A 15,088-nucleotide genomic window follows, 5' to 3' on the forward strand; every position below is an offset into this window, starting at 1 on the left:
CTGGTTTCTCACTTTGTAGAACGAAATTCTTTATGGTAGAGGCCGCTAAATGTACCCTCCCCGTTCTGGAGTCATTTTTCTCTTAGTGGTCAGTGAGGTTGTTATAGTTTAGAAATTGCTGGGTTGACAATCTAGAGGGATGAATCCATATCAGCTAAGGAAGAGAATGGTCCATTGCTTAATTTGAAAAGAATGATGGTCCATTTCTTTAATGCCACATAATTAGTCTCTCTTCACAATCCCCTTATGTATTTTATAAAATATTGGTGCAGTGATAGAGTTCCTGTCTCTGAGCCAAGATATACCAGTCCCCAGAGGTGTGTAATAACATCTCTTGATTAGAAAATATTTCTGCACATATTAGACTAGTTTAGTAGTTTAAAATCGATGTAAGAGTCACTCATCAATATTGATGATTCTCTGCCCCAAAGGTTTCATTCTGAAGTTGCCATTCTGGGGTGATCCATCAGATGAAAACTGCTTTGAAGATGAGGTGTACTGGAAGGTAGGTTCAATAGGGTGTGTACAGTAATGGCATAATGACTTCTCATCAATGATACCAGGATCTGTAACTTCTTTTTCTTCCTATAGCTTAGAATGCCAGAAATGTAGAATGTTCGGCTAACTGTGTAAATCCCATCTAGAACCCATAATTGTGATTTTGAAACAGAGCACATTTAAAAGACATATTTGCTTCTTGCCATAATGACATCTGTCAGAGTTAATCAGTGCAGAGTTAAGACTATTAAAGTCTTAATGAGAAATGTTTGTTTTTTATGTGATTTTAGTTAATACCCTGCATGAGTCTTAGAGTCATAGAGATGTACAGCATGGAAACAGACCCTCTGGTCCAACTCATCCATGCCAACCAGATATCATAAATTAATCTCATCCCGTTTGCCAGCACCTGGCCCATATCCCTCTAATTCATTCATATTCATATACCCATCCAGATGCCTTTTAAATGTTGTAATCGTACCAGCCTCCGCCACTTCCTCTGACAGCTCATTCCATACATGCACCAATCTTTGCCCCTTAGTTCCCTTTTATATCTTTCCCCTCTCACTCTAAACCTATGCCCTCTAGTTCCGGACTCACCCAATCCAGGGAAAATACCTCATTTATTTACCCAAGCCATGCCGTCATGATTATTTTAAACCTCCATAAGGTCACCCTTCAGCCTCTGATGCTCCGGGGAAAACAGCCCCAGCCTATTCAGCCTCTTCCTATAGCTCAAACTCTCCAACCCTGGCAACATCCTTGTAAATCTCTTCTGAACCCTTTCAAGTTTCACAACGTCCTTCCGATAGGAGGGAGACCAGAATTGCACACAATATTCCGAAGCATTCTTCCAAAATATTCTTCAGTAACATTGACTATTAGTTCATATTACAAAGTTTTCTGTTTATTCAGCCATACATAATGTAACTAGCTGCTCACCATAGTCAGAGTATCTCATTTGTAGAATTAGAATAGTCTTTGACTCAGGTTCCTTTTTTCCCAGGAACTGAAATCCCTGGAACTCCCCTTGTGTCAGTCAGGCTCCCCTTCATCCTTGCATTCTGTGTGCTTCAACCCAACATCAGCCAAGCACCACTTTCTGGCTTCTCTTCTACCCTTCTCAACCTTTTACTGTTATAAAGCTGAGGGAAGTCAGTCAGCTCATCTGTCTCACTCCTCCCTGTTCCCAATTTGAAGCTTTATTCCTTGATTAAGTAAATTAAGAATCTCTTCCCAGCAGTAGAAGAATCAGTCATCAGAAAACCTGTGGTCTGGGTTGATTAGACAAAGCAACAGAGGACATGTAAGGAAACCATGTTTTAATACAATGGAGAATCACTCACCAGGCATTCTCTAAGAGTGGCCTGTGAACTAAGAATTTATATAAGCTCATATGTAACGCTGTTTAATTTTTAAGTTTTTGTCTTTAATAATAACCAGCAGCACCGCTTTATATTGTAAACCAGATTGAAAGCAAGTGTTCTTGTAAAGAAATGTTTGTAACTGTACGTAATTCCCATCCAAGGGCCATTCCCAAAATAAAGAAAGATCACTGTGTCACAAAGCCTATTCTGTTTTTTGCCCATGTATGCACAATCTGATAATGAAATTTAGTCATTCTATCTAACCTCCTTCCAAACCCCATGATCTTGATATCTACAAATAATACAGCTGGTGGTCAGTAAATAAAAATTGCAAGTCTTTGAAGCAAATATTGCTTTGTCACTGAAGTGAAATCTCTTCAACAAAGGCTGGTGGGTCATGATGGTTTTGCGTCCACCATCCAATTAACTCTTGGCACCATCTTTGCATCTGTAGGTGTCAGTGGATGAAGAAGCTCCATTGTACAATGTTCGCGCTGATAACAACGAACTTAAAAAGCCTAATTCAAAAGAAGACACCCCACAATAAGGTGAGCTATGTGTTCTATGCCAGAAAACCAGTCAATGAGGGGTAGAATTGGATCAATCCTAACACATTTCAATAATTATTAACAAAATTACATATCACAAGCATATATCTCCTAATCCAATAATCACAGTTCCAGTCTTTATCTATTTACAAGTGAATCATCAGCTTATATCAAATTCCTGCACTCAATGAAATAAAATGATCATACAATTAATCCCGTGTTTCACTCCAGAAGTATTTATGTGTGGTTTATGAAGCTGAAACATCAATGTGTTATATTGGGCTTTGGATTACTAACTGCTGTCAGTTTGTGGTTGGGATTGTTCGTTACCATCAATCCCGCTTATTATTCTTTTAAATTCTATATTAATGAATGTGGTTAGGGCACGGTTGCTCAGTGGTTAGCACTGCTGCCTCACAGCACCAGTGACCCAGATTTGATTCCACCCTGGGTAACTGTCGGTGTGGAATTTGCACATTGTCCCTGTGTCTGCATGCGTTCCCTCTGGTGCTCCGATTTCCCCCAACTGTCCAAAGATGTGTACCTAAGGTGGATTGGCTGTGCTAAATTGCCATAGTATTCAGGGATGTGTAGGTTTTGTGCGTTAACCATGTTAAATACACTTTTATTGGGAAAGGATGGGGGATGAGTCTGAGTAGGATGCTCTTTGTAGGGTCAATGTGGACTTGTTGGGCTGAATGGCCTGTTTCCACACTGTATGGTTTCTGAGCACCTACCTAATTATCAGTTGAACAGGAAGGACTGTTGGTGGATCTTAACAAAAGAAGGCACATGCCTTAGATAATGAGACATTTTATTGGTAAGAGAGCAGAGGATACGGATTACACTGACCAGTTAAGCATAGTTACATGAGACTATTAGGATCTCCTACTAGACTGCCCGAGTTTCCACTCAAAGTCCATCTGGCAGTAGCACATTGGGTAAGGCTTAATGCAACTTCACTTTAACTTTTTCAGGAACTTCAATTTGTGTAACATAGAGTAGCATTGAGATAGCTACATCTCTCGACTAAACGTGTTGTCGTCATACAGGGAATACAAGTTCAAATTTCACCATGGTGACTTGAGAATTTGATATTACAGTTTGTCTGAAAAAAAGAAAATATGACCATGAAGCTCACAGAATATCATTAACAGCCCAACTGGTTCACTAATATTCCATAGGGCATGCAACCTGCCTTTCCCTACCCAGTCTTGTCTATATGTGAACTCTGACTACTGTAACATGATTGATTATCAGCTGTTCTCAAGGAGTGAGCAATAAATATTGATTGTACCAATAATGCCAACATCCTGGGGATGAATTTTCATATAACAGGACTTAGAACATGATCATACTTGCAGTCTTCAGTAGAGAGAAATAAAGAGATAAAAACAACTTTATTTACATGTGCCTGTCATATAACATTGCTAAAAATGTGTTGCTGGAAAAGCACAGCAGGTCAGGCAGCATCCAAAGAGCAAGAGAATCAACGTTTCGGGCATGAGCCCTTCCTGAAGAAGGGCTCATGCCCAAAACGTCGATTCTCCTGCTCGTTGGATGCTGCCTGACCTGCTGTGCTTTTCCAGCAACACATTTTCAGCTCTGATCTCCAGCGTCTGCAGTCCTCCCGTTCTCCATATAGCATTGCTAGGCAGATCACAGGAGCATTATAAACTAAAGTGCGATGCAAAGATACAGCAGGAAACAAGCAAGGTCAAGAGGCAGCGAGGATTAAGGAGGGAATTCCAGTGTTTAGGGCCTAGGCAGCTGTAGGCATGGCAACCAGTGATGAAGTGATTAAAATTGGGAGTCGTGATATGGAGGTGCCACTGTCGGACTGTGGTGGACAAGGTGAGAAGTCAGAAGGCACCAGGTTATAGCCCAACAGTTTTATTTAAAATCACAAGCTTAGAGTGTTGCTTCTTCATCAGGTGAAGTCACTTCACCTGATGAAGGGACAATACTCCAAAAGCTTGTGATTTCAAATAAAACTGTTGGACTATAACCTAGTGTCATTTGACTTCTGACCTAGAATTGGGAGTACACACGAGGCCAGAATTAGAGAAGTGCAGAGATTTTGGATGGTTATGGAGTTGGAGGAGGTTGGAGAGAAAGGGTGGAATGAAGCCATGGAGGGATTTGGAAACAAGGAAGGTAACTTTCACTGTTGCTTGACCAGGAGCCATGTTGGGTCAGTGAGCACAAGACAGCAGGGCCTGGCTTTGAACTAAAACATAGGAAGCAGAGATTTCGACAACCTCAAGTTTATGGAGGGTAGAATGTGTAAGATCAGACAGGAGTTCATTGGAACCGTTAATCTGAAAGATAATCAAGACATGCATGAGGGGTAAATAGGGAAGAAACAATATTCTTTGAAAAATTAACATGGCGATTATTTTAATTAAAACTAGATGTGAAGGAGCAGCAAATGATTTATCTGTTTTCTTATATATATTGGAGGGTGGCTGTGTAACCCTCTGAGTTAATCACTGCTCAGTGATGTCACTGTCAAGAAAAGAGGAACAGAGGAACCCTGGGATTGGAACTTGACCTTACCAACTGGTTCATTGTGGCATGGCACCGGAGAGCCTCCTACATCTTTTCTGTCATTTATTTTTGGCTATTTAAATGAAATGAAAGAAACATTGGGCTTTTCTTGCTGTGCTAAGCCCTCAGGCAGCCATTCAGATGCTAAAGCTGAAAACCACCTTTTGCTGATGTTTTCGTCATAGCCATCGATCTGACCCCTATCTCCAGCATATACTTTTTCCAAAATAAATGAGCATTTGAGAGTACGATTTTTTTAAATTTAGAAACTCCTGAATTGTTATTAGAGAAAGAGAAGTCTGTGCTGGATTTAAATTGTTAACTTTGCTTATCAGATTATTAATGAGCACCAAAGAGCAGGATTTTAAACTTAGTCATTTTATCAAGTGATCTAAACTTACTGATTACCCCCACCCCTTCTTTTGTAAGATCAGACCATCAAAGAAGTTCTTGGGTTTTTTAATAATATCTTTTCAGGGTAGTTCTAGAGCTTGTAGATCCAAAAGGATTAAACAGCTGCAGTTTCACTGGCCTGCCACAAGGGAGCACAGCTCCACTCTGAGCAACAAAGGGAAGGCTATGGAGGATGTAGTACACAGGGGCAAAAGGTTAAGGAAAATTACCTGTAATCTGAGAGGAGACTGGAAGGAAAATGTGACAATTCATATTAAGAAAAAATAGAGATCAGATGAAATAAGGTTAATAGCCTATTAAGTTCCATTTTGCTTATAAAATAATCTTCTGTCTTTTTAGCCTGTTTTACTTCGTTTGTCATGAAGACATATGGAGAGTGTTTGTCGGAGACTTCTCTGCTGTTTGTAACTGAGCTACAAGTAAAAACAGCACCATCAATGAACTGACTCAGAATTGTGCAATATGTTTTCCCTTTCAACCCTATACAAAAGCGTCTGGTGGTGGAATCCTTTGAGATCCTCTCGTGATAACCTGGTGGGGATCAGGATCATAACCAACTTTTCATCTAGTCTTACCTGGAACATCAGCCCACACACCTGAGGGCTGTGCTGAGTCTTAAAACGATTCAGGTTTTAAGGACGGATCCGCTCAGGTCAAGGGCACCAACGTAGACATCGACTCTCACCAGCAACTCTCCTGCCTGCTTGTTTGGTTTGTAATTTCCCATTGGTCTTTCCCCCTCACCTTCCCTGAAGGTGATCACTTTGCTGCAACTCATTAGTCCCACAGGGTATGACAGGAATGCCTTTCACTATGCACCTGAAAGACCCCACAGCCATTAAATTATTCCTTTTTAAGAGGTACATTCACTGTTGAAATATTAACCATCCTACTTAACACCACAATTAAGCCTCATTTTACTGTCAGTCAAATTCCATACACACTCAGGTGAAGAGGTGTAATGCCACCTATTATTGTTGAAGGTATGATGGTAGTCTCCTGACCTCAAAGGCCTAAGCTCAAGTACCCCCTGCTCCACTGTTGTGTAATAATATCACTGAATAAGTTGATTAGAAAATATCTTGAGGGTGATAAGACATGGACAGGCTAATTTGCACCTCCTTGGGATACCTTGCCCATTCTCCTTCAAGCCAGTCATTTAACTCTTGTATTCCATTGGGTGTCAATGGATAATGATTCGGGGAAAGGACTCTTGTTGGATTGTAGTCCTTCTCTACCCAGTTCAGACTACAAAAGCCTGTTGCACTTCGGCTGGTCTGAACAGGGTCAACTGACTCAGCACCAAGCAGGTCCACAAACCTGAGAATTTTCTACTCAATTTAACTGCGTTCCTCTCCATCTACCCACTCACCATTTGGCAACAAAAGACCAGATTTCTCTTATTATTCAGTTCTTTGTGCTCCTGGGAATGGTTCTCTATGTGAAAGCTGCTACTGAGAGATGCAAATCATTGTTATTTGGTAACTGAGCTTGTCTATGCCACAGCAATCCTGCATCTCTCGTGCCTGGAACTTCCTGATTGGCATTTGTGGAAATTACACCAAACTTTATGCCAGGAATTGTGGCAGTCTTGCCAATAGAAACCCATATCCTGAATTTTCCACTGGGCTCTTTATTATCAGATCCACCACAAAGCAAGAAGCATCTAAGCAGTCCAGACTTACCTTCAAATTATATTCAAAATCTCCAGATGTTGGAGAGTCACATTTTAACCTTTGTGAGTATTTCTCTGGCCGGGACAGCAAGGAAGAGGGAGGCACAGTGGCTGCTGCCAGATGAGGGAGGCCTGATGTGGAGGAGAATTTCTGCTCCTGTTCTGCATTTATACCCTCATCCCTCAGCCGTGAGTGTCCGATCTGCATAGATCCCTGTTAGCAAGCAAATCAAAGCATTGATTAATGGCCAGGGGACTCCAAACAACACTGGACTGGTGGAGGGGCCTGGTGCGGTGCACTGGTGATGTCCATACCCCTAAGCCAGGTTCAAGTCCCACCTGATCCAAGGTACATAATACCATCTCTGAACAGCTGGGTTCCAAAAATATCCATAGAATTAGTGCAGGCATGATGGGCCAAATGGTCTCCTACGCTGTAATGTTCTGTGATTATGGACATACTTTGATGAAAGAAATTGATGTTATGCATCTACATACTAACATATTTCATTCTGTGCCCTATTTCCTTTAAACAAATGGATATAGCACAAATAAAATGGATGTTCACCATGCCAACCTTTAATAAGTAGCATCTGTTAAGAAACCGAACTGTGAATCTTTTAAAAACACTGAGCAGTTTCAGTCTCTTTATTTAATGAAGGATGTGAATGCATCGGATGTGTTTCAGAGGGGGTATACCAGACTGATATGCAGAATGAGCAGCTTATCTTATAGGGGGAGACTGGACGGGGTAGGAACAAATCACTGCAGATGCCGGAATCTGTATTGAAAACAACAAATGCTGGAGATAACAGCGGGTCAGGCAGCAGCCATGGAGAGAGCACACTAATGTTTCAGAGTTCTGATAAAGAGTCATCTAGACTCAAAACACCAGCCAGCTCTCTCTCTCCATGGAAGCTGCCAGACCTGCTGCTATCCCCAGCATTTGTTGTTTCCAGTCAAAATTGGTCAGGGCTTGTTTTCATTGGAATTCAGCAGAATGAGGGATGATTTGATCGAAATTTATAAAATCATGAATAGACTTAATATGATGATATGGAAAAGATGTTTTCTCTTGTGGGTGAATCCAGAACCAAGAGGTGCTGGTTTAAAATCAGGGGTCACCCATTTTTAACTGAGATAGTCATTGAGCTGTACAGCACAGAAGCAGATGCTTCAGTCCAACTCGTCTGTGCTGACCAGATATCCTAAATAAATCTAGTCCCATTTGCCAGCTTTTGACCCATGTCCCTCTAAAATCTTCCTATTCATATACCCATCCAGATGCTTTTTAAATGTTGTAATTGTACCAGCCTCCATCACCTCCTCTGGCAGCTCACTCCATAGATGCACTACCCTCTGCATGAAAACTTGCCCCTTAGGTGCCTTTCAAATCTTTGCCCTCTCACCTTAAATTTATGCCCTCTAGTTTTGGACTCCCCCACCCCAGGGAAAGGACTTTTTCTTTTTAACCTATCCCTGCCCGTTATGATTTTGTAAACCTGTATACAGTGACCCCTCAGCCTCCAACACTCCAGGGAAAACAGCCCCAACCTATTCAGCCTCTCCCTACAGCTCAGACCCTCCAACCCTGGCAACATCTTTATAAATCTTTTCTGAACCCTTTCAGGTTTCACAACATCCTTCCTTTAGGAGGTACACCAGAATTGCACACAATATTCCAAAAGTGGCTTAATCAATGTTACAGAGACTTTTTCTCTCTCTGAGGTTTGTACAACTTTGGAACTCCATGCCTCAAAAGGAGATGGAGGTGTGTCACTAAATATCTCTTGAGGTGAATGGATCCTTGTTAGATAAGGGAATCAAGGGTTATCAAGGATAGATGGGAACGTGGAATGCTAAACACACACAAATCAACCATGGTCTTACTGAATGGAGGAGACTGAATGGCCTATTCCTGCTCCTAATCCATATGTTCATACCCTCGGAGGAGCTAAAACCAGAATCCTTAATTGCTTACAACTTTCTTTATCCTTATATTGCACAGTTAGGCTGATTTTTATTTGAGGTGTGCAACACTCAAAATCTCTCCCATGTAATACATCAATCCATCTCTTGTTTATAGGAAACCTCAGAACAACCACAAACTGAGCACAAGGGGCTGACTGGTCTTGTCATGTTCCTCTCATCTCCATTTCCACAAATTAGATAATGATGATGAAATAACTGATTGTAGGATCTCTGCAGAGGTGCTTAAGTTGACAAAAGATAAGTGGCAAAGAATTAAAGCCTGTGACCACTGTGCTTAAGAAATTACACATATTCGCAGTTCAATCAGGGGAGGCAGTTCAAGCAGTCAGGTTGAACATTAATTGAAATCAGTTGAGGGTTCACTGGAGGGGAGTTTGAAGAAGTATTTGAATTGCTTGTGCTGATTCTACTTGACAATTAGAATTACTTGTATGAAAGGAAATAAAGATGGTGTATCAAAATGAGAAGCATCAATCATTATCAGAGTAATGTTTCCTCAAAGTAATGAAGGCTTTGAAACTAAGAAATGCAGTGACTCTACCAGTTAGTTCAATAATAGGTGACTGCATTATGCCTCAATTATTGAGGTAATTACACACTAGAGTATTACTGCAGTAACTGTGGGAGGCTTACGCATGTTGCTGTTTAGCCTGGTGTGTGAAGGAGCAGCAGAGGGCAATGGATGTGACACAAGTGGTCAAGGAAACTTGGCTTTTGTGAAGTTGCAGCATAAAACCAATGCAAATCAATTATGCTCAATTTTTTGAGGAAAAATATCCATTGCTGATCTCGTGTTATGTTACAGTTAAATCCAAACAGTCTAGAAATGTCTGGGCCTTAAATGCTTATCATGTTGGTTAATTCTGAAGATGTCCATGGATTGTGTGATCAGGTAACCAGTTGAAATACTACATTTTTTGTTATTTTTAATCTTTATTTTTCCATTTCTATTGAAACAAGGATTTCGTGTTCCAAGCTGTGCAGCAGATTTGACAGAGAAAACATTTGACCTGTCTCTCTGATCCCCCTTCAAGTTAAGCACCAGAATAGAACACATTCCAGTCATTTGCATTTATTTGGAGGCTTTAATCTGGAGGAAAAAATCCCACAGTGAGCTTCACAACCGAAATTTGAAATCAAGACCAGAAAAAGTTGATTTTGAGAAACTGTTCGAGAAGAGGGGGCTGTTCAGGGCCATAAAGTTTTATCTGGACCAAGTTGAAAATCACACAACACCAGGTTACAGACCAACAGGTTGAAAATACAAGCTCCTTTGTCAGGTAGCTAGCTACTGAAAGCTTGTATTTTCAAATAAACCTGTTAGACAAAACCTGGTGTCATGTGATTTTCAACTTTGTCCACCCCAGTCCGTAGCCATTTCACATCATGGCTTTTTTTTATCTGAGCACAATATTCAAAATTTTCAAAAGGGAAATGCAGGTGATGGGATTGATGTTTGTCTTCTAAAATATGAGGTATTTGCACATTTTTAAAGCAAATCTGAATTGAAATGTATCACACTAACTGTAACAAAAGTTTTGCTTTTATACACTCAAAGGATATATCTTCAAGAGAAATACTTATTAAAATGTAATTGTTTTCACTACCACATGTGACTTTTATTTTTATGGAGTCTGCCAGATTATAGCATGTGACACGCAGAGTGACTGAATTCATTAGCAGGAACTGAAATTTCAATTTTCTTCCGATGGCTTAAGAGGCAGAGATTAAGGGTCAATGGGGCGGTTGGGATTTCCATGTGTTGCACCTCACACTTTGCTGGGGCAGTTTCTGACTTGTATTACACTGACATGCCATGAATAGTGATTAGCATTAGCCTTTTTTTAAATTGCATCCAACTTTCAAGAGTTCACATGAGATGTAAGGTGGTGTAAACTAGTTCTCTTCGTGTCGTTATATCTGGGGTGAATGGTTTTCCTTTTTGAATTCTGTGGGACAATGGAGGGAAAGAAGGGAATGGCACTTTGCATGGAGGTCCCAGTTTGGCAAGGGTGAGGCAGTAATACTATATGACAAAGGGGAAGTAATAGGCATTCAGCCCATTGAGACCACTGCGCCATTCAACAAGATCATGGCTGGGGAGGTGATGGCCTGGTGGTATTATTGCTCGACTGTTGATCCAGCTAATGTTCTGGGGACCTGGGTTTGAAAGGCAGATGGTGGAATTTGAATTTGATAAATATCTGGAATTAAGATTCCAATGATGACCATGAATCCATTGCCAATTGTTGGGAAAAACCCAGCTGGTTCATTAATGTTCTTTTGGGAAGGAAACTGTCATCCTTACTTGGTCTGGCCTCCATGTGACTCCAGTTGGACAGCAATGTGGTTGATTCATAACTGCCCTGTGGGCAATTAGGAATGAGCAATAAATGCTACCTAGCCAGCAGTGCCCTCATCCTGTGAATGAATAAAGGCAAAACACTTTAAAAATCCACTTTCCTGCCTTGCCTTTTCCCCATAACTCTTGATTCCCTTACTGATTAAAAATCTATCTTAGACTTGACAGCCCTTTGCAGTAAAGATTCACAATCCCCGAGAGAAGAAATTTAACCACATTTCTGTCTTATTTTGTGATTGGAGTGACTGGGCTTGTATATCCTTGAGTTTAGAAGGCTGAGAGGGGATCTGATTGAGACATCTAAGATTATTAAAGGATTGGACACTCTGGATGCAGAAAACATGTTTCCGCTGATGGGTGAGTCCCGAACCAGAGGACACAGTTTAAACATAAGGGGTAGGCCATTTAGAACAGAGTTGAGGAGAAACTTCTTCACCCAGAGAATGGTGGGTGTGTGAAATGCTCTGCCCCAGAAGGCTGTGGAAGCCATGTCTCTGGATATTTTCAAGAAAGAGTTGGATAGAGCTCTAAGGAGAGTGGAATCAAGGGTTGTGGGGATAAGGCAGGAATAGGATACTGATTGAGGATGATCAGCCATGATCATAACGAATGGTGGTGCTAGCTCGAAGGGCAGAATGGCCGACTCCTGCACCTATTGTCTATTGTCTATTATGCCATACGGTCCTAGACTTCTGGAACAAGAGGAAGCACCCTTTCTGAAAATACCCTGTCAAGTCCTCAAAAAGCCTTGTATGTTTCAATAATTGCTCTTCTATATTTGAGTGAGTTGGAAGAGAGTTGGATGAGCGAGTGGTATGTGAAAGGGGTTTGGGACATGGAGGAGCAAAAGATGGAAATGGCTGGGTACAGATAAGCAAAACAAGGCCCTAAAGGTTGAAATCAGTGCTGTCCTCATGTGGGTCCATGTTAGGGTATTGGCTGGTAGAGTCCTTACAGAGTTTTGAGTTCACCTACAGCATTTCAAATATTCGCACTGTGATCTCAGACAAGGTCCTTTACTGTGTTTTGAAGGGAGGCCCAGCTGAGCTTGCAACTTCAACCATGTCCCACCCTGTGGCATATTCAACACTAAAGCTCTGTGTCCTCAGCCGAGATCATTTCTGGGTCCTGAACCCACAACATCCTCACTTAAATACCAACAACTAATAAGCAGCATATTACCTGTTTGGCCATCCAAAGAGGAAAATTGTGGCCCATTGCAGTGGAGATAGCACCCTCCCACCTGTGAGTGAGAGCCAGATAGGTAGGTACAGGGAGGCACTTCACCATCAGCATTACTGGAGCAGATGAAAGATGGAGATATCTATTCCCATTATTTATTGCTCAATGGGAAAGCTATGATATGGGCAGACATCAGGCTTGCCATTTTCTATTGGTGACTCTTCAATAGTCCCAAAGCTAATGGGGCTCTCATCACCGTTGTGTTCTTCTGTTTATTGCAAGTGTTACAATCAGCTGCAAATGTGTTGCTGGTCAAAGCACAGCAGGTTAGGCAGCATCTCAGGAATAGAGATGCTGCCTAACCTGCTGTGCTTTGACCAGCAACACATTTGCAGCTGTGATCTCCAGCATCTGCAGACCTCATTTTTTACTCGAAGGTGTTACAATCACACAAGAATTGGTAAAACAATAATATAGGTTCTTTATTTGGAGAAAGGTCCGTATGAATTCAATGTTAAGTGAGAGGCTCTTTTGACTTGTCTGATTGTGGGACTGTTACAGATTCATAGGATAGTACAACAAACCATGCCTCATCTTCGACAGTGATGGAAAACACTTTAAGATATGTTCTCTTAGAGGTACATGTACAGTACATTACAACAGTCGCTCACAGTGAAACTCTTCTCACTAGTTGACAATGGACATAGTAATGGGGCCCATGTAGCACTCATAACATTTCAAACATAAGGGTGATATGTCATGGCAATTGCCTTAACTGCTGACCTGCAGCTACTGGTGAAAATATAACTCTGAATAAAGTGGCAAGACAGAAGCAGGGATTTGTTATGGTGCCAGCTGTACTCATGGTGTTCAAATGTCTACATGGCCACTGCTTCCAAAGTCACCTCCATTGAGCTCAGGGAATTCAACCCAGAGACTTTCTCATCTATGGACAGCTATAGTTGGAATGGATCAAATATGCTGGATGTGCAATAAAATGCAGAACACTTGTGAGGAAGTTTTTGGAACGTCCAAAAATTCCAATGGAATGCAACAACTACATTATAGTTTATGGTAAGAATAAAGCCCTTTCCACACTGCCTCAATGGGCTTTTTCAGGTTAAGTACACACTCATGAATTACAATGTAAAGTCTGTCAGCACTTCTCCATTTAACCTGCTCAGGTCTGACATTGCATTAATTAAGTGCAGCCCATTAATGCTCTCAATAGCACCACTCCTAGGTAAACTATAATACAGGTTAGAGTTGCAGCACAGCTCTAAGAGCACCACAATGTCAAACACAGGGACAACATTGTTTAAATGCAGATTAAAGAACCAAGCACAAATTTCCAGGTCACATTCTAGAGATATTAGATAAAAATGTCACCCTCTATATTTCTACAATAATGTGCCCTGGCTTCCTGCAGAAGAATGTCCCCTATTATAACATAGCTGTCACCTTATGGCCTTCGGGGAAGGTTGACAGTAAGGACAATTTTGCCCTGCAACTTATGGAACTAGGAAGGAAAATAGAATTTTCTGAACTCAATAGGCCCTTTAAAAATATAAAAAGGAAGAAAGATTGATCCGATGACTTGATGGTGAAGATAAAGAGATGGCATGGCATTACACCACCTTCATGGAATTTGGTCATCACAACTATATGACCCTCAACAACCTAAACCCTATTTTCTTTTCCATGTTGACTTTTCTTGTCCTAAGAAGGGTACGATGTGGGTGGTGAGTTTGTAGGGGGTGGAGCTGTGCTTCTCAGTGCAAGGTTAACCACTGTCACCACTTCTTCTTCATACAGTCATAGTCATAGAGATGTACAGCATGAAAACAGACTCTTCGGTCCAACCCGCCCATGCCGACCAGATATCCCAATCCAATCTAGTCCCACCTGCCAGCACCCAGCCCAAATCCCTCCAAACCCTTCCTATTCATAAACCCATCCAGATGCCTTTTAAATGTTGTCATTGTCCCAGCCTCTACCACTTCCTCTGGCAGCTCATTCCATACACGTACCACCCTCTGTGTGAAAAAGTTGCTCCTTAGGTCTCTTTTATATCTTTCCCCTCCCACCCTAAACCTATGCCCTCTAGTTCTGGACACAAGCACCCCAGGGAAAAGACTTTGTCTACTTACCTTATCCATGCCCCTCATAATTTTGTAAACCTCTATAAGGTCACCCCTCAGTCTCCTACACTCCAGGGAAAACAGCCCCAGCCTAGTCAGCCTCTCCCTGTAGCTCAAATCCTCCAACCCTGGCAACATCTTTGTAAATCTTTTCTGAACCCTTTCAAGTTTCACAACATCTTTCCGATAGGAGGGAGACCAGAATTGCATGCAATATTCCAACAGTGGCCTAACCAATGTCCTGTACAGCCGCAACATGACCTCCCAACTCCTGCATTCAATACTCTGACCAATAAAAGAAGATGGAGGACGGAAAAAAATTCTGGCTGAAACAGCTGTTCCTTTATTGAGATCAATTC

The 15,088-nt window shown here is 41.4% G+C and overlaps 1 protein-coding gene across 1 annotated transcript in view; it reads left to right on the forward strand.

Annotated features, from left to right (window-relative positions):
- rhcgb (Rh family, C glycoprotein b) overlaps nt 1–9,779 on the forward strand; it is a 37,230-nt gene extending 27,451 nt beyond the window's left edge. The window contains exons 9-11 of the mRNA XM_060852904.1: nt 432–505; nt 2,320–2,413; nt 5,717–9,779. Of these exons, the coding sequence (XP_060708887.1) occupies nt 432–505; nt 2,320–2,412 (167 nt within the window). The 3' untranslated portion in view covers nt 2,413; nt 5,717–9,779. The remainder of the gene's footprint in view (nt 1–431; nt 506–2,319; nt 2,414–5,716) is intronic.
- The last annotated feature ends 5,309 nt before the right edge of the window (nt 9,780–15,088 follow it).

This window comes from Hemiscyllium ocellatum, chromosome 39 (assembly GCF_020745735.1).
Source record: "Hemiscyllium ocellatum isolate sHemOce1 chromosome 39, sHemOce1.pat.X.cur, whole genome shotgun sequence".
Lineage (NCBI taxonomy): Eukaryota > Metazoa > Chordata > Chondrichthyes > Orectolobiformes > Hemiscylliidae > Hemiscyllium > Hemiscyllium ocellatum.